The 27,256-nt window shown below is 39.9% G+C and overlaps 2 protein-coding genes across 2 annotated transcripts in view; one reads left to right on the top strand and one right to left on the bottom strand.

The window, feature by feature from the left end:
- Positions 1-26,732, top strand: LOC124798212 (lysosomal thioesterase PPT2 homolog). Its single transcript, XM_047261516.1, has 5 exons — positions 1-620; positions 16,557-16,698; positions 16,807-16,914; positions 26,101-26,374; positions 26,458-26,732. The coding sequence occupies exons 1-5, from the start codon at positions 477-479 to the stop codon at positions 26,654-26,656; spliced, it is 867 nt and encodes a 288-aa protein (XP_047117472.1). The 5' UTR covers positions 1-476; the 3' UTR covers positions 26,657-26,732.
- LOC124798211 (vacuolar protein sorting-associated protein 52 homolog) overlaps positions 26,700-27,256 on the bottom strand; it is a 119,928-nt gene continuing 119,371 nt past the window's right edge. Inside the window, exon 12 of the mRNA XM_047261515.1 lies at positions 26,700-26,981. Within this exon, the coding sequence (XP_047117471.1) occupies positions 26,734-26,981 (248 nt within the window). The 3' untranslated portion in view covers positions 26,700-26,733. The remainder of the gene's footprint in view (positions 26,982-27,256) is intronic.

Here is a 27,256-nt window from a genome sequence, read left to right as displayed (position 1 = left end):
TTCACAACTTTGCGCACATCTTGTATCTGCGCAACTCTTTTTGTGCACTCTACATTTGCAAGAAAAATATGTTGCATGTGGACATATTTGCGCAGGTATAAAATGTACGCAGACTTGGAAGTTTGAGAGAAACGGTTCAAATCTATGAGTTCATATCACATCTACGTAGACAAGTTGAAGAGTGTTGGAAGGTGTTAGGTGCAAATGCGTTTTTCTCAAACCTTCAACATTAATTTTTGCGCAAATGTCATATTCACGTGCAGATATAATGTGCGCAGACTTATCGTTAAGTGTGTACGCGTCGTACTAACTGTAGTATCACAATACCGGCAATTTTGATGAGTGGTATATCTGTGTCTTTCATAATATATGATGTCAAAACACATGATATTTGTTTGTAAATAAATATTGCTTTGTCATATTTGTACTAGCGTGATTAGGACCGAAGTTCATATGTAATAGAACAGTCTGGTAGAATGCATCTCCGCAGAAAACTGACTTTAATACTTTCATGTTATGTGCTTTTCGCAACAGTTTCGGCTTATAAGCCGTTAGTTATCATGCATGGAATATTAACCGGAAGGAAAAGTATGGTTTCAATGGCTGAGCACATACAAGAGGTAAGTGAAATTGCGATTTTTTTTTGTGTCTGTCTTCTGAACAAGTTATTTGCCCGCTTTTGGTGCATTATGACGTAACAACTCCCGTAATTTGCCGGTGACTTCATTATTTCACTTCTATAGATATACCTCAGATTTATAAAAGTTGGGAAATTCTTGAATATTCCACATTTAAACCTAGAGTACGACAAGTTACAGTGTGTTTTTCAAAGGTTGTAGTGATACCAGAAACCTTTTTGTGTAAGCAATAGTGAAAAGAAAAAATTGTCGGCTTTGAAAAGGCCAGTTATACCACTCTGTGATATAGTATGACCTAACAGTTGTAGAGCCGAGGCTTCCGAGTTTCTGTGACTGTTGTAGTCCAGGCCGTTATTGAACTGTGTTTTAGGCTTAGAACTGCCTGTTTACTCCGACAGACATACTCAGTACCATGTTATGCACCAAGGAGGTGTTTTAAGTTCAATATTTTATGCAGTAATCAGTGACAGTATACAATCAGTATTCTATACCATTTTATCGTGGTGAAACATATGCATGAGAATTCAGATATATGTATGTTTTGACAATTTTAGTTACGTATTTCATGTTGGCTAAAGTTACATATCAAACCTCCCTGAAATATTGGTTGTGGTGACAGACTGATTCACACAATCAAAAGCCTTTGAGACATCACAAAATGTCCCAATTGGGGAAGTTCGGTTATTCAATGCATTTAATATTTGATATTCTTTCACAATAACCATACATCACCCATTGGGATATTTTGTGATCTCTCTCAGGCTTTTGATTGTGTGAATCATGAAATTATTCTAGATAAGCTTAAGTATTGTGGTATGAGTGGGACAATGCACAAATGGTTTAATTCATACTTAAGTGGAAGAATGCAGAAGGTTGAAATTAAAAGTGCAGGTAGTCTGCTAAAACCAGCTGAGTCCTCCAACTGAGGAGGTATCAAGAATTGTGTCCCACAGGGTTCAGTCAGGGGTCCCCTATTGTTCTTAATATATATTAACGACTTGCCACTCTATAGTCATGAAGATGCGAAGCTAGTTATTTTGCTGATGCTACAAGTATAGTAATCACACCCAACAAGCAAGAATCAGCAGAGGAAATTGCAAATTATGTCTTTCAGAAAATTATTAAGTGTTTCTCTGCAAACAGACTCTCACAAAATTTCGAGAAAATACAGTTTATACAATACTGTATAGTAAATGGCATAACACCATTGATAAATATAGACAATGAACAGAAGTCTGGGTGTGTGCATAGATGAGAAATTGAATTGGAAGAAACATATCGATGATCTACTGAAACGGTTAGGTTCAGCTACTTATGCTATTAGGGTTATTTGCAAATTTTGGTGATTAACATATCAGCAAATTAGCCTATTATCCATATTTTCCTTCACTGCTTTCATATGGCATCATATTTTGGGGCAATTCGTCATTAAGAGAGAAAGTATTCATTGAACAAAAGCGTGTAATCAGAATAATAGCTGGAGCCTACCCAAGATCACCTTGCAGACATTTATTTAAGGAACTCAGGATATTCACAGTACCTTTGCAATACATACATTTGCTTATGAAATTTGTCATTAGTAACCGATCCCGATTCAAAAATGTGAAATGCCTAGCTACAGCACTAGAAGGAAGGATGATCTCCTATTCTGGATTAAATCTCACTTTGGCACAGAAATGGGTGAATTATGTTGCCACAAAAATCTTTGGTCATTTGCTAAATAGTATTAAAATTGACAGATAGCCAACCAAAATTTAAAATCAAATTAAAAGAATTTCTGAATGATAACTCCTTCTACTCAATAGATGAATTCTTAGATATGAAGTTGTAACTGTAAAAAAAAATTATTTTGTGTAAAGAAAACTTACGTTAAAGTGACACGTTCCACATCATTACGAAATGTTGTACTCATGATCTATGGAACAAGGACTAATGTGTATGTATGTAGTGCAGCCAGATGTCTAGGTTAGGTTGGAAGATAACAATTTAGTTCCAAGTGGGCAAAGCCAATGAATCTGAATGCAGAAAATCTGGTGTAGTAAAAGGTTGGTCGGTAGTACAGCACAACTTTATTTTCTGTTTTAAAGTAACACAAAATACCCATGTTTCTTCTCAGTGAGAAACTCTGCTAGTTGTTGAATTTGAAAGAACCCAAAGAAAAGAGCTCTAAATATGTTAAACACATTACTATTATTATTATTAACTTTTTTGTAAACCCTGTGTGTGGTCCCAACTTGGTTACAAATGTACTGTGTAATTCTGCACAATTGTACATAACATTTAGGACTCTATCCACTATGATGGCATTAGACTAGTAACTGAAACCTTGAAAAACAAGTCCATACTTACCCTTTGTGCTGAGGCTAGAGAACTTTGTTTAACCACATAGCAGAATTTCCACATTGTACAACAAGCATATAATATCTAATTGACCCCACGGTCTGCATCTGTGGCTCTGCTGTTTAACTATCAACCGAATAAGTTTCTAAATTGCAGGGGAGCATCAAGATCATTTGAAATCACATCACAGTTTGAGTGTGATACAAACCTGAATAATTTAATAAAGGTGTCAGTCCTCCCTGCTTATAGCGTGACAAAAGCTGTTTTTGAATTGGACAAAGACAAAAGAATTATTCTGCCCCAAGCATGATTCTTAATCATAAATTTTAGGTGTGCTTGGATTTGCATTAGCTCTTACATAATTTTACAGTTATTTACACTGATGGGTCTGAGAAAGTTATAGCAGTTTTTAGTGGACTCACTTGAGTTATGGAAGCAACTTTGGTGACATCACTCAATTTAGTTGCATGTCAGAATCAAGCTATACTGGGAAACTCTGATGAGTGGAACATTGAGCCCTTCATAATGAATGCTGGCCCCAAGTTGTTGGCTTTTAAATAAACTGCAATAGTTGGCTGCTCAGAAAATTTTTTTTTTGATAATGTGTTTAGTATTTGGCATTCACAATAGTTTACAATATTTGACAAAGAGCTATAAGAACTCTCAACACACTACAGCATATAATATTTAAGGGGGAGTAAAATGAAAACCGAACACCTGCCACAGTGAGATCATGAAATGGTTCCTTTCAAAAGTAATCACCACAGATGTTGAGATATTTATCCCATTGGGAGACAAGGTCTTCAATTTCTGTTTCATGGAACACAGTTGCCCGCTGATGGATCCATAACCCAACCCACCCAACCCACTCTTGCACTACTTCATGTGACTGAAATCAATGTCAACTAATGTCTATCTTCAGGTTACCAACAATGTGAAAATGCATGGTGAATGATCTATGTTGTACGGGGGATGTTGCAGTGTTTCCCAACCAAATCTCTGAAGTGTCTGATTGCAAGTGTGGGGACTGGCATTATCATGCAACAACCTGATTTCATCCGACAGCATTCCTGGGTGTTTTGACTTTATGGCCCATCGGATTTCTGCAAAGTCTCTTCATAGCGATGCGCATTGATTGTGGTCCCACACTCAAGGAACTCCATGAGCAGAGGGCCCCCTGTAGTCAAACTTACACGATAACTTGCCGCCTCCTCTCCCCCCTTGCTGCTAACTGGCTAAAGGATGCACTTCAGGGATTTGGTCTGGAAACACTGCAACATCCTCTGTACAGCCCATATCATTCACTTTGTGATTTTAACATTGTTGGTGACCTCTAGAAAGACATGCATGGACTTTGGTTTCAGTCAGATTAGGAAGTGCAAGGGTGGGTGCAGTTGTGGATCCATCAGTGGCTGATGGCATGATTCCTTATATGTGCTTTAACCCTTTTGGAAAAAGCTCGGTCATTCTATACGGGATGCAGTATGGAGGGGCATGGGGTGTGCACACTGCACTCCCAGCCTTTGTTAACATTTCGACCTTGGAGCTGCTACCTCTCAGTCAGGTTGCTTCTCAGTTGGCATCACGAGGCGTATTGCATCCTGGTCCAGCCAGCCCTCCCACTAAAGAAAAATTCCTGGCAGTTCTGGGAACTGAACAACTTGGGTCCCTGCATGAGTGTCTGTCTCATTGAGCACTCTCTCTCTCTCTCTCTCTCTCTCTCTCTCTCTCTCTCTCTCTCTCTCTCTCTCCCTCCCTCCCTCCCCCCCCCCCTCTCTCCCCTCTTTATTCAGCTCTGGATGCCAGGAACCTAATGTCAGTCACATAGGAATTGAATGGAATAATCAAATTCACATGGCAGGCAAGGATACTGGCAACAACAATACAATATTTTCTACCCTTACTATGGACAAGAAGGATAATGTGTTAATGGAAGAATGAGAGATTGTAGTTAAAAATGAATGACAACAAATTAAGCTACTTGTTCTATCGTGTGTGTATGTTCCTCTCAGCAGCAGCTTTAATACAGTTAAGGATAGAATAAGGCACTGTCGTATGAGGCAGAACCACCACCTGTGGTGCTCAGAGTGTCTCATCTTTTAACTCAACATATTTTCTGTTCTACCAAGAGAGCACACTCTGGCACTGAGAGTTGACCTCCAGTTTGGATAATGAAGAGATGAGTGTCGGAAATTTTTAATTATGGAAACTACTATTTCTCAAATATTGAGTGTTTACTGTAACCTGCTAGAAGCGCACTGCTTCCAGGATTCTAGGAGGCTCGCTGGCCCCAAATTTAATTTTTACGGCAGATTAACAACAAGGGCAGGCATGTCGGCCAGCCTGAATGTGGTTTTTATCAAACAGTGGAAACTTGAGGTTGTAATATCAATGATATTGGGGGGAAAAAATAGATTGCAACTCACTGTAAAGATAACATGTTGAATTGCAGACAGGCACAATGAGAACACTGTTCACATTTAGCTTTTGGCCAAAGCCTTCTTCAGAAAAGGGAACACACACATTCACACAGCAAGCACGCCTTATGCACACATGACTGCTATCTGTGGCAGCTCTGGCCAGAATGCAGCTGTCGTGTTGAAAGAAAACAACAATCTGGAGTGGGCTTGGAGGGGAGAGCAATAGCAGAGTACAGGTGGGGGCAAAGAGGAGAGCTGTCTGGTGGAGCATACAGGGACTAGGTGGCAACATAGCAAGGCTGGCAGGTGCAGTGTCGGGAGGCTGTGGGACAGGGAAAGGGGGGGGGGGGGGATGGAAAAGAAGAGGAGTAGGGAAAGGGCAAAGATGAGTGGGTGCATTTGCAGAGGGCGGTACGCAGTGAAGATTGGGGGATGTGGACAGGACAGAGGGGATGGAAACTATTGGTTGAAGGGTGTAGGGACAGTAAGTTACTGTAGGCAGAGCGGAACATGTATTGTAAGGATCCCATCTGCACAGTTCAGGAAAGCTGGTGGTGGAGGGGAGGATCCAGATGGCCCAGATCATGAAGCAGCCATTGAAATCAAGTGTGTTGCGTTCAGGTGCATGTTGGGCTCTGTTTGAACATGACTCAAACTGTTCGAACAGTTTATATCACAGTTCGGGAAATCTTGGGTTCTGTTTGATCTTTTGACTGGCCTGTGGTCTAGTGACTTTTCTTGGTACTGTCACAATGACAGTGGAATATGGACTGAAACATCGCCTAAGGTACAGGTGATGCTTAACAATGGCAACTAATAAATATATAAAAGATTACAGTCATGATTCTGTCCAATTGTCGAGCTTAAGTTATTCTCGCAATAAAAATTACAGTCAGTTTTTACTGTGTACTTAGTTTGATCAGCATTTAATTCTTAATTAATCTTTGCAATGTTTCGTCTGAATGTTGCAGTCTTGTTTTCAAACCAATTAAAATCCTGTAACATTTTTATCTGTTGTTCTAATATGTGAACAAAGAGTGAATTCCTTATTTGCAACTTTCTCTCATAAACAAGTAAAATACAGGGTGTCCCAAAAAGAATGACCCTATTTAACTTGTAATAATATTGAGACAAATGTCACTAGGTACCTGAAGCAGGGCTAGATGTAATCAGCATGGTCTCGAATTTCAGAAAAAATCTGCTAGATGTTGCTGCGAGTGCTGACCTGGAGCATGCAGCCAGTCTCGTGCAATATGGCATCCGCGCAACAGAAGGCGTATTGTGTTATTGAATTTAGTTGTACTCAATCGGTGATCGTAGTTCAGCAGGCATTTCATTTTCAATTTTGTGCTAAACCACCGTCAACAAAGAACATTCGACAGTGGTATAAACAGTTTGAAGAAACAGGGTGCCTCTGTAAAGGCAAAAGTCCTGGCCGGCCACGCGTTCCTTAACAAACAGAGGAACAAATCTGACAAGCATTTGAGGAGAGCCCCTGCAAGTGTAAGTGTCATGCTAGCCCATAACTTGAGTTACTGCAAATGACAGTGTGGCATGTGTTACTGCGTCATTTAGCCATCAAACCATACTGATTACAACTGGTACAAGCTCTTCGAGATACTGACAAAGTGAAGCGAGTGGACTTTAGCAATGCTATTCTAGAGGACATGGAAGTTGACACTTTTATGTCACGGTTAATATTCAGCGATGAGGCAACTTTCCATATTAGCGGTAAGGTTCACTGTCATAATGTGCTTATACGGGGGCTCGAAAATCCTCATGAAACAATTGACCATGAACGTGATTCAACAAAAGTGAATGTTTTTTTGTGCTGTTTTGCAAAGCAAGGTTTATGGACCCTACTTTCTTGAGGAAGAAACCGTAACAGGACAATCATATCTTGCAATGCTACGGAACTGGTTATTCCCACAACTTGACTCTGAAAATTTCATCTATCAGCAAGATGGAGCACCACTGCACTGGCACAACAATGTGTGCAGTTTCCTCAATGCCAATGTGCCTCAACGTTGTATAGGGTATACAGGACCTGACTTAACACCCTGTGATTTCTTCCTGTGAGGATATGTGTTAAACAATGTGTTTACGTTCCTCCCTTACCTCGTGACATTGATGAACTAAAAACCAGAATATCAGCTGCTGTAGCTTCAGTGACAGAAGACACCTTACGCTCAGTTTGGTATGAATTTAGCTATTGGCTAGATGTTATCCATGCAGCCAATGGGGGACATATTGAACATTTATGGTGTATTTCTTTTCTGAGTAATTTAGTATGCAGTTTGTTGGTGTTAAGCACCCTTCTTCTTAATAAATAATTCTATTTAAAATTGAGTCATTCTTTTTGGGACACCCTGTATTATATTGCGTTCAGTCACATAAAATTTTTTGGACGACATTATTTTCATCTCTGCCTGTTACTTTTATTTAAACTTCAGCATAAATGTTTATACACTGAAGTGCCAAAGAAACTGGTAAAGGCATGCATATTCAAATACAGAGATATGTAAACAGGCAGAATACGGCACTGTGGTTGGCAATGCCTTTATAAGACAAGTGTCTGGTGCGATTGTTAGAATGGTTACTACTGCTACAATGGCAGGTTATCAAGATTTAAGTGAGTTTGAACATGGTGTTATAGTTAGTGCTTGAGCATTGGGACACAGCATCTGCGAAGTAGCGATGAAGTGGGGATTTTTTTGTACGATCATTTCACGAGTGTACTGTGAATATCAGGAATACAGTAAAACATAAATCTCTGACATTGCTACAACCGGAAAACAATCCTCCAAGAAGAGGGCCAACTACGACTGAAGAGAAACATTCATCATGATGGAAATGCAACCCTTTTGCAAATTGGTGCAGTCAATGCTGAGCCATCAGAAAGTGGCATTATGTGAACCATTCAACAAAACATCATCGATATGGGCTTTCAGAGCTGAAGGCCCACTCGTGTTCTCTTGCTGACAGTACGACTCAAAAGCTTTACGCCTTGCCTGGGCCCGTCAACATTGATATTGGACTGTTGACAACCAGAAACATGTTGCCTGGCTGGATGAGTCTCGATTCAAATTGTATCGAGCCAATGGATGTGTACAGGTATGAAGACAACCTGAAGAATCCATGGGCCCTCCAGTCAGCAGGGGACTGTTCAAGCTGGTGGAGGCTCTGTAATGGTGTGGGGCGTGTGCAGTTCGAGTGGGACCCCTGATATGTCTAGGTACGACTCCGACAGGTGACACATACGTAAGCAACTTGTCTGATCACCAGCATCCATTCATGTCCATCATGCATTCTGATGGACTTAGGTAATTCCAGCAGGACAATCCGACTCCCCATACATCCAGAATTGCTACAGAATGGCTCCAGGGACACTTCTGAATTTAAACACTTCTGCTGGCCACCAAACTCCCCATACATGAACACTATTGAGCGTATCTGGGAAGTCTTGCAGCGTGCTGTTCAGAAGAGACCTTCACCACCTCATACTCTTATGGATTTATGGACAGCCCTGCAGGATCCATGGTGTCAGTTCCCCCCAGCACTACTTCACACATTAATTGAGTCCATGCCACATCATGTTGCGGCACTTTTGCATGCTAGCGAGGGCCCTACACAAAGTTGGGCAGGTGTATCAGTTTCTTTGGCTCTTCAGTTTATATCCATACATACCAAAACTGTATGAAAACTTGTATTATAAATTTATTCAAACACAATAGGAGTTAGTGTGGATTTAATGCTCTTACCTCCAGTGTTTCATGAAATTGCCAGATTTTAAGCAGAGCCATAGCTTATTGTTGTGGGTAGTTTGTAGTTTATTGTGTATCCCTTGCACTTGCACTGTGCAAGTCAAATGTCACGTGACTGTCCAAACAAGCTTGATACTGTATCAAATGCTGCAGTGTATCGGGAAATCTTGAGCTTGTTCGAACACAAATATCATTTGCCCTGTCCTATGTGGCACAGGATGGTCCATCTTGCTCTTGGCCACAGTTTGGCAGTGGCCTTTCATCCTGGTGGACAGCTGGTTGGAAGTCTCACTAATATAAAAAACTGGGCAGTGATTGCAGCAGAGTTTGTATATTACATGGCTGCTTTCACAGGTGGTCCAGCCTCTGATGGGGAATGATAAGCCAGTGACAGGACTGGAATATGAAGTGCTAGGTGGGTAGATTAGGCAGGTCTTGCACCTGGCTATTCCACAGGGATATGATCCCTGTGGCAAGGGATTGGGAGTGGCATAGGGATGGACTAGAATGTTGTGGAAGTTGGGTGGGTGACAGAACACCACTTTAGGAGGGGTTGGAAGGATGTTGGGTAGTATGTCCCTTACTTCGGAGTATGGTGATAGATAATCAAACCTCTGATGAAGGATATGGTTCAGTTGTTCTAGTCTGTGGTGGAACTGGGTGATGAAGGGGGCACTCCATTGTAGCTGGTTCTCGGGGGTTGTGAGATGATTGGAGGTGTGAGGGGAAATGGCACAGGGAATCTGTTTGTGGACTAGGTCTGGGGGATAGTGCCTGTCTGTGAAGGCTTTGGCGAGACCTTCTGCATATTAGGCAGAGGAGTTCTTGTCACTAGAGATACACCGTCCCTTGATGGCCAGGCAGTATGGGAGAGATTTTTTGGTTTGGAAGGGACGGCAGCTACCAAAACGCAGGTACTAATGGTGGCTGGTGGGTTTAATGTGGACAGAGGTGTGGATGGAGCCATTAGAGAGGAGGAAGTCAGAGTCTAGGAAGGGATCATGGTGGATTGAGGATGATCAGTTAAAGCAGGTGGGAGAGAAGGTATTGAGATTCTGAAGGAATGAAGATAAGGTCCAGAGTCCAGATCATGAAGGTATCATCAGTGAACCTGAATCAGACCAGGGGTTTATGGTTTTGGTTGCTGCGAAAGTTTCCTCAAGATGGCCCCTCAACAATTTGGCATAAGAGGATGCCATGGCTGTGCCATAGGTTGGCTTGTATACCTTTCCTTCAAAGGAAAAGTACTTATATATTAGGATAACATTAGTAAGGTGTATGAGGAATGAGGTAGTGGGTTTGGAGATTGAAGGACATTAGGAGAGGTAATGTTCGGTAGTGGCAAGACCGTGGATATGAGGGATGCTGATGTACAGGAAGGTGGCATCAATGGTGATGAGCAGGATATAGGAGGTAAAGGGGTAGGGATGGTGGAGTGTCGGTGAAGGAAGGGGTTGCTAGCTTTGAAGTGGGAGGCTAGATTTCGAGCTGTTGGTTGGAGCTGTTGGTCAGTGAGGGCTGAAATTCTTCCATCATTGGGAGCACATTTTTGTAATGTTCTCATGTTTATTAAATGTTTCCATGATAAAACATGCCACTCTTCATTGAATTTTTGAATTTTCTTCTTATTCCCCCCCCCCCCCCCCCCACCTTCTCCTGTTAATGCAACCTGATAATGGTCCCAGACTGGGATGAATTACATTTGCTTGAGATTCTTCCAACAAATCTCAGTGCAGCATCTGCTTTTCCTACAGCTATTTTATGTAATCACACCACCTTAGGTGGCTCTGGGAAGTTACTCCTAGGTATTTTGTGGCTGTTACTGTTTTAATGATTTATTGCCGGTAGTGTATCCAGTCAGTTGGTGGATACCTTTGTCTACTTATTTGCATTGTGTTACTTTTATATACATCTATGGTTGACTTTGTTTGGTATTGTCCCCAAACATCCTCCTGGTGTTTCTGACAATATTCACTACATTCATTATTATTATTATTATTATTTACTGTAAACAGTGATGGCCTGAGAACACACTCTTCCTGTCCCCGCAAAAATTACCTATACATCTATGTTTTATCCTGTTACAGATGACAATACTCAGTAATCTAGTATTTGGTCACTAAATAAATGTGCAAAACTGTATCAAATGCCTTCCAAAAATTAAGGAACTCGGCATCAATGTGGGCACTGTTGTCTATGGTACTCTGGATTTCATGGATAAACAATCACATGGGCTTTTGCAACATTTCTGTTTACCAAATCCATGTTGATTTTTAAAGAGGGGTTTTTTGTTCTCCAAGGAAGAACATGTTCCATAATTCTACAACAGATCATCAGCAATGTACCCTACAATTAAGTGCATGTATCACATTTTCTCTAAAGAATTCTGCTGCTAAAGTTCCCAAGGCAGGTAATCTATAAAGGTACCAGTTCCATGTTTGACATACCTTTGGTGCTCACTCAGATCATTACACATTCAGAATCTGTAATAACCTGACTAGGTTCTACAGAGTTCCTTACATCAATAAACTGGACCAGATCTGTCTTTAGCAAGAAATCCTTGCTGATAGAAGTCAACACATCATTCTTGAAGCAGAGAATGTCCTGTGACTTTTGTCAATCTCTTTGTACCTCCAGGGACCTATACTAAACTGCTGCCAGAAGATATCTATTAATGAACAAATCCAAAAACTCAACAAAATCCAACTAAAAGAAAAATAATCAATCACATAATCTCTGCAGAATCTCAGAGTTATCTCATCAAATTCTGATGCTGTTTCACTGTTGTGCAACTTAGGTGATTTTCTGTTCTGTGGTAACTCATGAATGCTAGTTTACCATTCATGCAGTGACTGAAAGAAGAAATCGTATTATGATCTTTCACAGGGAAACAATTTTGGAAAACTAAATTAAGTATTTTTGCCATCTCCCTTTATTTTTCTGTTTTGGTGCCAGTATGTTAGTGATCTACTGAATTGATGATTTCAATTTGTCTATTGATTTTACATCAAGATCAAATGTTTTTAGGATTTTTTATCAGGTCAGCTGCCAAGTTTTACTTTCAAATTCATTGAATGCTTCTCGCATTGCTCTCCTCACCCCTGTATTTATGTTGTTCAGCTTTTGTTTGTCAACAAGGATTTTTATTTTGCTAGAATGTGTAACAAATATATCTTTGCTTTTGTAGCAACTTTTTAAAAGGCCATAACATGACAGCAGGTCTTTCCTGCCCCTCAAAGCCTTGCTTGTCCCATAAACCTACAAGTTTAACTTGTATTGTACAGTGCATTTGTATGTTCTCTGTTTGTGCTCCATGTCTTCATCCCAAGAGCTGAATGTTTGATGTTAACATCTCAGATACGCTTGTCACTGTCGCTAAGCAAAAAAATATTTTCCTACACTTCTTACCATCCCATGTAACAATCTGTAATCATGTACACTTCAATTACTTTATGGTTGCAGATTCCCTCCAGTATTTAACTGTTTTGAAAATTTGGGTCTGTTAGTTACTAGGTCAGTTCTCTAACTGCTCAAATTATTTTTAAGGGGAAGAATGTTCAAGGACAGTCTTCCACAAATTCCTGTCACTAGAACTAGTTTTATTTGCATGACACTCCAAATCTATAGCTGAAAAATAGGAGGAGACTTCATTATAATAGAATGATAAGGAAACTTATTCACAACATACTGCAAGTTTTTCTCTGCTGCTACAAATCTTGAGATAGCGGGTCTGTAAAGGCATTCAGTTACCATGTTTGTCTCGCCTTTAATGTTCACCCAGATATAATGTATTGATAATTTGTAATAACTTCTTTATATATTTTTCAGTTCTTTGCGGCAATAAATCTGCTGCTTCTATTAGAATCTAGTGTATCCTTGGGATATATATTCCAATCTGGTTTTAGAATTTCACTACTTTCTGTTGTTAATACTGTGTAGACATTTTTACACTTAATAAACAAGATTAATTCTAGGGCCTTACTGTGGATGCATAACTGTTATTATTAGTTACAGGAAGGATAGATCATATTTGTGGCAAATGTTCAGAGTTGAATAAGGAAATTTTTACAGGTTCAGATCACTGTCATTTGCATGCATACCATTGCAAGTTCTTATGCAATATTGGAAGAACTGTCATAAAAATGCAACTTTACTTTCAAACAAATTTCTAGTGCATGTCAGAAATTTTATTTATTTGGTTTGGTTATCAAATAGTTTTATAAGCATGCACACCACTAATTACTAAATGAAGTATAGATTATCGAGATTATCCTTGTGGTACTGTATTTGTCAACAGCACTGTAATTCTCAATTTACTCAGATTGTTGATAGCAAATATCAATAGAGAATAGATGTACAGAACAATAGTAGCTAATACATTTAGCAGTTTTCACTAATTGCAATCAAACATTCGCTTCTTAGTAGGTGCTTACACAATAACGTATATAGCTTTAATGAAGTAACTTTGTGATTAAGAGTATACGTAATGACTCACTGAACAGTGCAACCATTAAGTCATCAATAGGCACATGAACAAGACTGGAACTTTCAGAGCTAAATGGAGTGTGCACAGGTGCTCTCTCTCTCTCTCTCTCTCTCTCTCTCTCTCTCTCTCTCTCTCTCTCTCTCTCTCTTCCCCCCCCCCCTCCCCCCATATGACTCCAGCTGATAATGTGAGGGAGAGACAACAGGTGCACCGGTGGGATCACTTACTTCATCAACTGCAGGCAGGAAGGAAGGAGGATGAGTAATGCATGATGGTGTTGATGAGTTGATTGGGAAGGAGAGCTAGAACAGAGGAAGAGGGAGACAGTGGAGAAGAGCGTGTGAGTGCAGTATGAATAGAGTTAGGGTCTTGGGGTAGAGAGTAGAGCTGCAGGTGGGTGTAGAGTAGAGGTTAGTGGTGATTGAATCCAGAAGCGTTACAACACCTCCCATCTATATAATTCCAAGAACCTGGTGTTTAGGGGAATGATCCAGATCATGTGGGTTGTGAAGCAGCCATTGAAATCGAACGTGTGTGCTCAACAATGTGTTCTGTTGCTTAGTGGTCAACTCTGCTGTTGGCCAGTTTGGCGATGATCATTCATTCAAGTGGACAGTTGGTTGGTTGTTATGCCCACATAAAATTGAAATCGAACGTGCGTGCTCAACAATGTGTTCTGTTGCTTAGTGGTCAACTCTGCTGTTGGCCAGTTTGGCGATGATCATTCATTCAAGTGGACAGTTGGTTGGTTGTTATGCCCACATAAAATTGAAATCGAACGTGCGTGCTCAACAATGTGTTCTGTTGCTTAGTGGTCAACTCTGCTGTTGGCCAGTTTGGCGATGATCATTCATTCAAGTGGACAGTTGGTTGGTTGTTATGCCCACATAAAATTGAAATCGAACGTGCGTGCTCAACAATGTGTTCTGTTGCTTTGTGGTCAACTCTGCTGTTGGCCACTTTGGCGATGATCATTCATTCAAGTGGACTGTTGGTTGGTTGTTATGCCCACATAAAATGATTTGCAGAAATTAAAGCAGAGCTGTTATATGACATGACAGTTTTCACAGGTGGTTCTCTGATAGAATAGGGTAAGTCCTTGATGGTACTGGAATAAGATGTGCTTTGTGAGTGTCTTGAATAGATCTTGCACCAGGGTTTTCCACTGGGCTATGATCAATGTACCAGACGGATGGGAATAGGTGTGGTGTAATGATGGACATGAATATTGAATAGATGCAAGTTTTTGTCATCATATCTGGAAATCAGGAACATTCTACTCACAATCCTTTGCACACGTCCCAAAATAGCATTCGGCCACTCACTCAATCCATGCAATATCTTAGTTCGTCCTCATGCCATACCTGCTCTCATCCCTTTGCCATTCTCCTATGGAAGACCAAGATGCAAGAACTGTCTGGTACACCCGTACAGCACATGCTACACCAGTCCTACCAAGAGTTCATCCTATCCCATCTTACCAGAGACAGGACCACATGTGAAAGCAGTCATGTCTTGTACCAACTCTGCCATAATTTCTGTACGACACTTTATGTGTATGGCATGACTGCCAACTGCTGTCCATCCAAATGATGACCACATCCAAATGGTGGCCAGCAGCTGATTTGGCCACCCAACAGCAGAACACACCACTGAACACAACAGCATCAATTTCAATGGCTGCTTTGTATCCCTTTTCATCTGGATCCTTTCCCTCAAAACATGTTTCAATTCCATAGTAGTCCTGGCATCAGTCTCCACTAACCCTGCCTCACACACACCTCTGACCCTTCTCCTAACTTCACTTATCCTGCTCTCACAACCTATTCTCCACACTCCCCCTCTTCTCCTGATTATCTCCCCTTCCATTCCACTCCTCTGTGCCATTGTGTTTTATGCACAATTCCACCTCCTTGCTTCTAAAATGAGCTCACTGGTGCCAAATTCCTGTGCATTTCCTGCCTCTCCTTCCCAGCTGTCAGAATCCCGTTCCCAGCACCACTCCCACTCCCCATCAACTTTCTTCCCTCACTTACTTCACCCAACAAAATCCGTCACTCTGTCAAGCTACAGTTCCAGCACAGTGTAGTTAGCTGCCCAACAGCTAAAAAAGTTCCAATCTTGTTTAAGTGTTTGTCGATGACCCAACACCTCCAGTATTCAGTGAGTTGTTACCTCTACTCCTTAAATTAATGTTCCACCAAATACTTTCTTTACCATGTTCCATGTTACCATAACTTCGTGATTGGCGGACTGCAGTGGGAGTGAGAGACGGAGGGAGCAACATTACTGGCAATCATCTAGCAACACTTAACAAGGCTCTGCATGTACAAAATAGGGAACACCTCAAGTGTGTGACACTTGAAAAAAAAAAAAATCAAGACTGGCTAGCTGCTAGAATGTTTTGCTTAACACTGAAAATTTTCTCTCTCTCTCTCTCTCTCTCTCTCTCTCTCTCTCTCTCTCTCTCACACACACACACACACACACACACACACACACACACACACACACACACACAGACAGACAGACACACACACACAGACAGACACAGGCACACACGTGCACGAGATAGCGCACATGCAAAATTGTTTGCATACAGACTTGTGTGGGAAGTGGGCCCTATCAAAGAGAGGTGATATGTAACTAGAAACAGTTCATTTTAGTTCTTAGCAGCAAGCTAGTTTACGTACATAATTTGTTGCTCTTTTAGGTTTGTGGTGATTTTCATTAATGTGACAGCTAAAGAAACTAATGGCTCTGTTGACTGTTCTGTTTGAAAGTGCAATCTGATGTGGTATATTCTGTTATGTAAATGACAGTAAGACTACTGTATGTTGATGTATAGTTAGGATGTACAAAAGTATAGTAGGACTGCTTTTTACATATTGCTTTTTCTCCCTTTAAGGCTCACCCTGGAACAGAGATAACAATTATTAACAAATATGCTGCCTGGGAAAGTTTGGCTCCAATGTGGCACCAAGTTGTTGATGTAGGAAGAGAAATAATGAAGATATCAGCAGCTCACCCAGATGGCATTAATCTTATCGGTAGTTGACCACTGTTGTACGTTGAGTTGTCGGAGAATTATAATTGCCATATGGTGATTCAATGATAATTGTTATGCTGTGGCTAAGTGTGTGTTTTTGTATTTTCAGGTTACTCCCAGGGTGGATTAATAGCTAGAGCAATTTTGCAGCAGTTTCCAAATCATAATGTGAAAACATTTATATCTCTCAGTTCCCCACAGGCAGGGCAGTATGGCAGTAAGTAAGGACATTATTTTATGCTTGGCACACTCATAAGTAGTACATGTTTAAAAAATGAGATGATATGGGCAGCAATTGCAGTAACTTATTTGTTAGGATCATGCAACTCTGTAGTCATCTATTCTTTACAGATAAAGCTTTCAGACATACTTAAATGCAGTAACTTATTTGTTAGGGTCATACAACTTGGCATTCATCCATTCTTTATAGATATAGCTCTGAGAAATACTTGCATAGAAAGGATATGTTACAGGTATTTACTGTATGTGTTACTATTCTCGATTATGCCACAGAATCTTTTCTACACATTGAAACAGAATGTAAGATGATGATTGGTTTGTATATCTACAAATACAGAAAATTCCCTTTGATATTTTAGTCCAGATTTATTTATTTCATTATCAGAATGACAATGCAGAACATTAAAACCATGATAATCATTTTATAATTGAACAGATAAAAAACTACTCACCACACAGTGGTAGGAGAAAACATACATAAAAGTTAGGGAAATGTGAAAGCTTTCAGATATAGTGGCTCCTCCTTCTGGCAGTGGTGTTGATGGGGAAAGAAGAGTGGGGTAGAAAAAGGACTGGCAAAGTTTAGGAAATGGGCAGAGTTATGAGAAAGTCACCCAGCACCCCGGGTCAGGTGCGACTTACTAGAAGTGATAAGAAGGAAATACTGGTTTCTGGGGACTGTGCCATGAGATTTGAAAACCTGAGAGATACGGTAATATGCAAAAAACATTGTCCAAGAGTTAATAAGAGCAGAAAGTTAAGTGCATTATACATAGTAGACAGATGAAGTGAGGGAGGGGAAAAGAGAATAGGTCAGAAAATATAATATGTAGGAAAGTAAAAGGGAGCAAATAAAAGGAACAGACACTTAAAAGAAATGCTGGGTCATGAAAACAAAGGACATGTTGTAATGCTAGTTCCCACCTGCGGAGTTCTGAGGTACTGGGGGAAGAACACATACAGCACGTGTGGTGAAACAGGTTCGGAGGTCACAACCGTCATGTTATAGAGCTTGCTTTATGACTGGATAATGTGTGTTGTGGGTATACAGCCTCTGACTATCCCTAGTCATCATTACTGATAACTTTATGGTGTCATACAAATGTAGAAGGCCAAACAGTATTTACATAACAGCTGGTATGTGTGTGTCATTTCACAGGTGGCTCTCCCTTGGATAGTATATGTTTTGCCAGTTACAGCACTAGTATAGGTGGTGGTAGGAGGGTGCATAGGGAAAGACTTAGAATAAGGACAGACACAGTGTTAGTAGCCACATGGTATGGAAGTTGGTGCAGAAGGAGCATAGGGTCTGACCAGGATATTTCGGAAATTTGGGGGGAGGAGGGGGGGGGGCGGCCAAAAAGCTTTTCTCTGGGCAAAATGTCGGATGGAATGGGTGTCAAGGTAAAGACCTTAAGAAGTCATAGACGTGTCAAAGTACCTGATTAATACATTTAAAGACCTGGACAGGTGCACTCCTAAGTTGTTTTTTGGAGGGATCAGCAGAACTAGGATTGGCTGTGAAGGCTGATGGCCCATGAAATCTGCTTTTGAAGTAGGCAGTTGGTAATTAACGTTCACTGAAGAAGGCTGAGATGAGAATGGTGGTGCATTACTGTAAATATTCTGAATTTGAACAGTAAGCTTGCCTGGAATTCCAGAGGAAAGATTTGACTTTGGAAGAACTGGAACTGTCAAAATGTAAGTACAATTGTTTGTTAGTAGATTTAATGTGAACAGAAGTGTGTAGCAGACCCTTAGTGAGGGTGGGGTCAACATAAAAAAAAATAAAAAAAATGGCATGGGATTCAGAATAGGATCATGTGAAATTTAAATGTGAGACTGTACATAGAAATTCCAAAAACATTTTAACAGGTTAGCCCCACCATGAGCCCATATGGCAAAAATGTCATCAGTGTACTTAAACCAAACCAGGGCTGAAGACTTATGGATCCCATGAAAGCCCCCTCCAAGCGACCCATGAAAATGTTGGCATAGGAAGGAGCCATCCTGGTTCCTGTGTCCGTATCCCTGATCTGTTTGTTTGTCTGGTCCCCAAAGGTAAAGTTGATTAAAATGAGCAGGAAGGACATCATAGGTTTGGGCCCAGGTGGTTGATGGTTGAGATAATATTCAGCAGCAGACAGACCATGTATGTTGGGAATGTTGGTATCGAGAGAGGTGGCTGATATCTATGGTGACAAGCAAGATGTATGGTGGGAGTATGATGGGTACAGATTCAGATGATATAAGAAATCATAGATGAAAGAAGGTTATATAGTGGAAGATACCTGGTGACATTGGAAGATTTCAGATAGATTATTTAATGATAAGACAGAGATTTAGAAACCAGATATTAAATTGTAAGAAATTTCCAGGGGCAGATGTGGACTCTGACAACAATTTTGTGGTTACGAACTGTAGATTAAAACTGAAGAAACTGCAAAAAGGTAATAATTTAAGGAGATCGGGCCTGGATAAACTGAAAGAACCAAAGGTTAGAGTGTTTCAGAGAGAGCATTAGGGAACAATTGACAAGAACAGGGGAAAGAAATAAGGTAGAAGAAGAATAGACAGCTTTGAGAGATGAAATAGTGAAGGCAGCATAGGATCAAGTTGTTAAAAAGGCGAATGCTGGTAGAAATCCTTGGGTAACAGAAGAGAGATTGAATTTAATTGATGAAAGGAGAAATATAAAAATGCAGTAAATGAAGCTGGTGAAAAGGAATACAAAAGTATCAAAAATGAGATCAACAGGAAATGCAAAATGGCTAAGCAGGGATGGCTAGAGGCCAAATGCAAGGATGTAGAGGCATATATCACAAGGGGTAAGATAGATACTGCCTACAGGAAAATTAAAGATACCTTTGGATAAAAAAGAACCACCTGTATGAATATCAAGAGCTCTGCAAAGAATGGAAAGCAGAAAGGTGGAAGGTGTATATAGAGGGTCTATACAAAGGCGATGTACTGAAGGGCAATATTATGGAAATGGAAGAGGACATAGATGAAATGGGAGATGTGATACTCCGTGAAGAATTTGATAGAGCACTGAAAGACCCAAGTCAAAACAATGCCCTGGGACTAAACAATATTACTTTAGAACTACTGATAGCCTTGGGAGTGATGGCAAAACTCTTCGATCTGGTAAGCAAGATGTATGAGACAGGTGAAATACACTCAGACTTCAAGAAGAATGTAAATATAACTCCAATTCCAAAGAAAGCAGGTGCTGACAAGTGTGAAAATTACTCAACCTATCAGATTAATAAGTCATGGTTGCAAAATACTAACATGATTCCTGTACAGAAGAATGGAAAAACTGGTAGATGCTGACCTCAGGGAAGATCAGTTTGGATTGAGGAGAAATGTAGGAACACATGAGGCAATACTGACCCCACACCTTCTCATAGAAGATAAGAAGTCTTTTGTAGACTTAGAGAAAGCTTTTGACAATGTTGACTGGAATATTCCCTTTCAAATTCTGAAGGTGGCAGGGGTAAAATACAGGGAGTGGAAGGCTGTTTACAATTTGTACAGAAACCGGATGGCAGTTATAAGAGTCGAGGGGCATGATAGGGAAGCAGTGGTTGGAAAGGGAGTGAGACAGGGTTGTAGCCTCTCCCCGACATTATTCAATCTGTATATTGAGCAAACAGTAAAGGAAACAAAAGAAAAATTCAGGTTAGGAATTAAAGTCCATTGAGAAGAAATGAAAACTTGGAGGTTTGCCGACAGCCAACTGAACTGAATGGGTAGTGTCTTGAAAGGAGGATATAAGATGAACATCAACAAAAGCAAAATGAGGATAATGGAATGTAGTCAAATTAAATTGTGTGGTGCTGAGGGAATTAGATTAGGAAATGAAACACTTAAAGTAGTAGATGAGTTTTGCTATTTGGGGAGCAAAGTAACTGATTATGGTCGAAGGAGAGAGGATATAATATGTAAACTGGCTAACGCAAGGAAAGCGTTTCTGCAGAAGAGAAATTTGTTAACATCAAGTATAGATTTAAGTGTCAGGAAGTCTTTTTGTAAAGTATTTGTGTGGAGTGCAGCCATATATGGAAGTGAAACATGGACGATAAATAGTTTAGACAAGGACACAATAGAAGCTTTCGAAATGTGGTGTTACAGAAGAATACTGAAGATTAGATGGGTAGATCACATAACTAATGAGGAGGTGTTAAATAGGATTGAGGAGAAGAGAAGTTTGTGACACAACTTGACTAGAAGGAGGGATCGGTTGGTAGGACATGTTCTGAGACATCAAGGAATCACGAATTTAGTATTGGAGAGCAGTGTGGAGGGTAAAAATCATAGAGGGAGACCAAGAGATGACTACACTAAGCAGATTCAGAAGGATGTAGGTTGCAGTAGTGGCTTGACTTTGTGCCAGTCAACAGAAGTTCTTTGTATGGCATCTAGAATTGTCAAGTACTTCCAGAACACCACCAAATCATCCTCATCAACAAGCATTCTCGGTAGACCAGGCTGGTAGTGCCATTTTATCGTCACAATTATGCCTTGGCCCATTGACTATATAATGGCAGTCATGTTATGAGATAAAAACTTAGTTATGATGAGACCATTATCAGATATGAGAATCCTTTCATCATGATCTGAAGAGGCATTATTGAGCAATAGAAAAGCCTTCTGTGGCACTTCTCTCTCTTCTCGAACTTGCCAAACTTGTGGCGCAAAGTGTGTGTGGAACCATTCAGTTTTTCAAAATTTCACTATTCATCCACACCTCGTTCTGGCTGTATAACGCACAGGGAGATTCTTAGTTGTGATATCCTTGAATGCTTGAGGTGTTTTTGAGATTTTCTGATCACTAGTAGTTTCACTTTGTGGTTCCCACAAGTATTAGCGGTGCACAGAATTGTAGTGCATTCTTTAGATGGCATATATCCAGGAGCATGAACTTCACTCTTAAATGCAAAGGTTCTGGTCGGTAGACATTTCCAATACAGACCACTTTCGTCTGCGTTATAAATTTTCTTCTTCCACAAATTTCTGGAACTTGTCACAGAAGTAATCGGCTGCTGCAACATTCGAACTAAGCTGCTCCCTTTGTTCAGTAGGTTCATGAATCCTGTGCATTGTCTGAATCTTGTTAGCCATCCAGATGAGGAATTAAATTCTTCCTCTAACCCTAGAGCTTCACCAAAAACTTTAGGTTTATGGCACACAATGCGTCTGAAACAGCTACACTTTTTTTTTTTTTTTTTTTGCTAAATCATTGCAAAAGAGCAACATCTAGCTCATAAAATGTAGAGCTCTTCGAGCTTTTTCATGCAAATGGTCCAGAACCAGAAACGCATTTCCTGATGAAACGTTTTATTTTCTACATATTCTTTTTAATGGCCCAAACAGTCTGCATTCCAATACCGTAATTAGCACTTAGTTTTGCATCAGTTTCCCACTTCTTGATTCTTTAAATTTATTTCAATTTTTGTTTTAAAGTCAACACGTCTTTCTTTCAATTCTGTGTCATCTCTTTTACAAATTTCTTTTAACTTGCTTTGTTGATGCTTACACACAGATTAACACAAGAGAACTGAGTCATTTTTTATGTACATTGGACAGACTAGATGATAACAATGGAAATGGTACTCTGCTGTCACATGAAAGTCATTTAAACAATGGAAATGGCATTTATTGTCCTGTGGTGGGTTGTTTATTGCTGTTTGCTAGAAAAATGTTGCGCTCACAAATAATCTGCAAACTGGATAATCTGCACACAAATAATTGGGAGTACACTGTACTGTTGTTGGCCTAGTACCACAGCAGTAGAACCCTTGTCCACTGGGAGGATAGTGATATAGCCATAAGTTCTTATGATATGAAAATCATAGAGTTCTGCAGAGGACAGATTAGGGTCATGTTGTAGGGACCTACCCCAGTTTCTCAGAACTACGCAGGTGGAAAATGTCATTACAACATGTCTTGGGTTCTCAGCACCCACATGGCTGAAACTTACACTAATTTCTTCAGTCTCAACAAATCTTTTCAGTCACTATTCCCTTTACTTGCTCCCTTTTAATTTTCCGTAGCTCTTATTTTCTGACCAGTCTTTCCCCATTTCCTAACCTTGCCAATCCTTTTCCTTCATCCCCCATCCTTCTCCTTCATCCCTTCTGCCAGAAGAAGGAACTACTGGCTCTGAAAGGTTGCACATTTCCATAATTTTTATATGCATTTTCTCCTGCCTCTGACTGGTGAGTAGATTTTTATCCATACAGTTCTATTACATTTTCAAAAATTAATTATTTCAGTGGTGAATAATCATTTTGTCACATATCAAACAATGAAAAATCTTGTTATGGAATGGAATCTTGTATGGAATAATAATAATATGAATCAAGGTAGACTGCTACTCACCACAGAGAAGAAGGGTTGAGGAACACACAGGTACACTTACAAGTTCATCATTTGATGTTATTAAGCTAGTGGAAAAATCCTTCATCAGAGTTAGAAACACACAAACACACACAGATCCACTGTTGTCTCTGGACATTGAGGCTACAATTATTTGTCCTCGAATTATTAAGTTACTCTTGTGCATATTAGTTTCCATTTGAATCTCACTAGACCTAATGTTCCTGTTCATTATGGTAAACACACCTTGTCAGCTATCTTTCTTGCATATGTTCCATGAGTTGTTGATAATTTCCCTACCCGGATCGGAAAAACAGATACTTAAAATATAGCAATTAACTGCAAAAGCAGAATTTGCTGCAGAATCTCAGACCATGCCTATCTCCTAGAAAGCAGTCAACCATACGTTATAACTGGCACTGAAAGATGGTTGAAATAAGAAGTATACAGTCTGTTCTAGTAATAGTTTCACCTGATGTTGATTTGCGTACTGAGCATCTAATAGCTTTGCCTGTCGTAAAAAAAGCCCATGTTAAGTCCCCACTTACTCTGCCAAATTAATAGCCGATTCTGATGTGTAGTGCACACCTTATCTATTCATAGTGACTTTGCCAATCTCCATCTCACACTGCAGATTCAGGAATCTACATCGAACCTCGTAACAGAACCAACAAAGTCTTATATACACCCTCCATTTGTCTGCCCAGTCCTGCAACAATGCAGCAAATCGACAGCTGTGCCGAGACCCCACAAGTCATGCTAGCCATCTTTACCACTTCTACCAATCTCCAGAAACAACCAAGAACACTTTCACATTATCTACCTGATGTGACATTTCCTCCTAGGATACATATCAAGTGCACATTTGAATCATTCCCTTCGCATGATGCTAATACCCCACGAGGTGCAACTATGTGCCTAATATTGGAAATTGCCTACAACTAACAACCCCTTATTACCCTTATGCAGCTATCCAGACTTCAGAAGAGTGATCACTGTTCAAGGAGGAGAGGGAAGGCTTGCTCATTCTGGTTCATTATCAGTGGATGCAATACCTTAGACCTATTCTGAAGTATGGGACCACTCTTTCACTCATTTATCACATACAGCTTTCCACATGAGACAGATCTTAATTTTGAGATGACCTACTAGTCACCTGAATCCGGCTGACAATTGTCAATGCAGCTGCTAGCTGTTTGTGAATAGCAGCCAGAAGACAAAAAATAAGAAGAGCTTACAACCAAACAGAAGCACATAAAAAACTAAATTAAGCACTATGTACAAACTTTAAGTTGCAGCTGCTGCAAGTGCCACTGATATTTCAGGATCAGGAGCACTAGAGGGTGGCAGCAGGAAATAAGTTATTTTTCTTCTAATAGTCAGAGACAGTTTTATGCAAACTTAGCTGGAGAGTTCTTACTTGCGGTGAGTATCAGTTGAGGACACACAAAATTGTTGATGATGAGTTTTGGATTGAAAATAGAGGATGTTCCTATGACTTTAAAGGATTAGGAGATTGTTCTCAAGTTTCAGCTGCATCAAATGGTTAGATTTCCATGAGCTTTTGACTAAGGACTTCTTGGCCATAGCCAAGTGGTTATGACTGTTGTGTCTTAATTTAGGTATACCACCAGCTGTGATGTCATTTGTGCTTAGTCAGTTGCCAGATAAGACACTTTTTTTGTCACACACACATCTGCCTTAACTGATTCAGCTCCTCAGTGGGATACGAGTGATTAAACATCACCATCGCTTGATCCAAAACACATATCACTGAATTAAACACACACACACACACACACACAGCAGTTACATGTAGTTGGTCCTCTGTAAAAAAACTACCCAACATTTTAGGTTAGATTTTAGACAGCTATAAGTAATTTGTTGTCCAATTACAAAGGTAAAGCACTTTTGCAAAATTGATTTTTGAATGTTTATAGACTTCTCTTGTGAAATGACCCCCTCATCCGCATCTTCATTACCTCCTAAGCTAACTGGTGGGAGCTAACTGCAAATGACTGCCCCCGTCCCCCTCCAACTAGCTTCTGATCTGCTCATCTTCTGTGATTGTACTGGATATAACTGGAAGGAGCACACTAGTCAAAAGTCCAATGTACTTACCAGTAAATTAGATGCCGCCTTGCACTAGTATTAGCATTCTTCTTCTGCTCTATAATGTGTCATCTGGCAGGCAATAATGTAATGGCACTTTAGGAGGGTCACCAGATGCCAAAATTGCAAATGTGCAAGGTTATTTATCTGTTCATCATCAGTGTCTGTCTGCTTGTTTACAGCAGTTTAATGACAGTTATTACTGCAATTTTAACACCTATTTCACTTGGTTAATGTATCCCTCAAGGTTCTTGTCCATAATAGGATCTTCTGAATGTATGAACCAATTAGAGATCTGACAAGAATCCAAGTTACTATACAAGGAAAGTTTATGCCACTTTAAGGAAATATAAGGGCACTCAACTTTAAAAAGCCTGGCATTTTATCTTGGGATCAGTGTGTTCTTATCTTTAAAAATTTGTGATTAGAAAATGTCAGATGGACAGCATGAGAAACCACTTGCTACAAAATGAAAATATGCTTTTGGTGTAAGTATTTTTCATTTCATGTAACGATTAAATCAACAATGGGTGGTCTGAAAAATTTAAAACACCTCTGTATTGAATAGCTATATTCTCTTCTTATAAGCATTTTGTCCCAATGGTGTCTTTGAAACATTTCTGTGTATCTTGCTTTATTTAATTTTAAATGATAATTTTGCTTACAGCACAGTTTCTTCATCTGTTCTTCCCGAACCTTGTGCGTGAGACAGCCTATGAACTCTTCTATTCATCACTGGGGCAGCACACCTCTGTTGGCAATTATTGGAATGATCCCTACCACAAGGAGCTATACTACAACTACAGCAAATTCTTGCCGTATGTTAATAATGAGTTGGAATCACCATATAGCTCACAGTATAAGTATGGTCTCACAAAGTTAGACAATCTTGTACTTATTGGTGGTCCTGATGATGGTGTCATTACACCTTGGGAGTCTAGGTTAGTAAATTAAACTGTCTCATCTTTTTACACAAAGAATGGAGGCTGTGGTATGTATACTAAATACATTTTTTCTGTTTCAGTCACTTTGGGTATTATGGTGAAAATGGGAGTGTGATAGATATGAGGAAACAACCTGCATATGTTAATGATACACTTGGTTTACAAACACTTGATTTAAAAGGAAAACTATTACTGATTAAAATTCATGGTGTTAGTCACCTTCAATGGCACAGGAATGCAACTGTTATTGATAAATTTTTGCTGCCATTTTTAGACTGAAATGAGTTTTAGAATAATTGCTTTTCTTGAAATGAACATTTAATTCTAAATAAATAGTGATTTATTATACAAGGAATTCAAAAATTTGTTTTGTATTTTTTAATTTCAACCATAATGTGATGGATGTTAGTCAACTGAGAACGAGCGTTAGGTGTAAGAAGTTTGTGGAAACGATGGTAGTATTGCACTAGCTGTGTAAGTGCCAGCTGCAGCAATGAGGATCCTGTGACGAAGCTTGGGAAGGATGTCAACACTTCCTGGCTTAATTCCTCCAGTGACCGTTTCCAGTTGTTGGAAAATGATTGAACCAGGACGAGAGATTTACCTGAAAGAAATTGAAACATGTGAAACTTGAGTTTCTCCTGGCCTATAAAATGTCAAACAATTTCCAGGAAAGCAGCCAGGCCACATCTTCAACAGGTACACACCCCCATCATTTTCAAGGCACATATGCAATGAGAGAGCACAGTGCAAATTCTCATTTAAAATTAAACCTTGGGACAGATGAAGAGAGAAACACACACACACACACACACACACACACACACACACACACACACAGTAAACCAGTAGCCCATCACACGACTGAACGTGACTGTC

This window comes from Schistocerca piceifrons, chromosome 5 (assembly GCF_021461385.2).
Source record: "Schistocerca piceifrons isolate TAMUIC-IGC-003096 chromosome 5, iqSchPice1.1, whole genome shotgun sequence".
NCBI lineage: Eukaryota > Metazoa > Arthropoda > Insecta > Orthoptera > Acrididae > Schistocerca > Schistocerca piceifrons.
The sequence above is the reverse complement of the archived record's forward strand: the minus strand, read 5'-3'. Positions and strand labels throughout refer to the sequence as shown.

What these genes read in the sequence shown, in the direction of transcription:
- LOC124798212 (XM_047261516.1), top strand. Translation starts at nt 477, where the DNA reads ATGCATCTCCGCAGAAAACTGACTTTAATACTTTCATGTTATGTGCTT. An exon ending in TGGCTGAGCACATACAAGAG is followed by an intron (nt 621 to 16,556) that starts GTAAGTGAAATT and finishes TCTCCCTTTAAG; the next exon opens with GCTCACCCTGGAACAGAGAT. An exon ending in ATTACACCTTGGGAGTCTAG is followed by an intron (nt 26,375 to 26,457) that starts GTTAGTAAATTA and finishes TTTCTGTTTCAG; the next exon opens with TCACTTTGGGTATTATGGTG.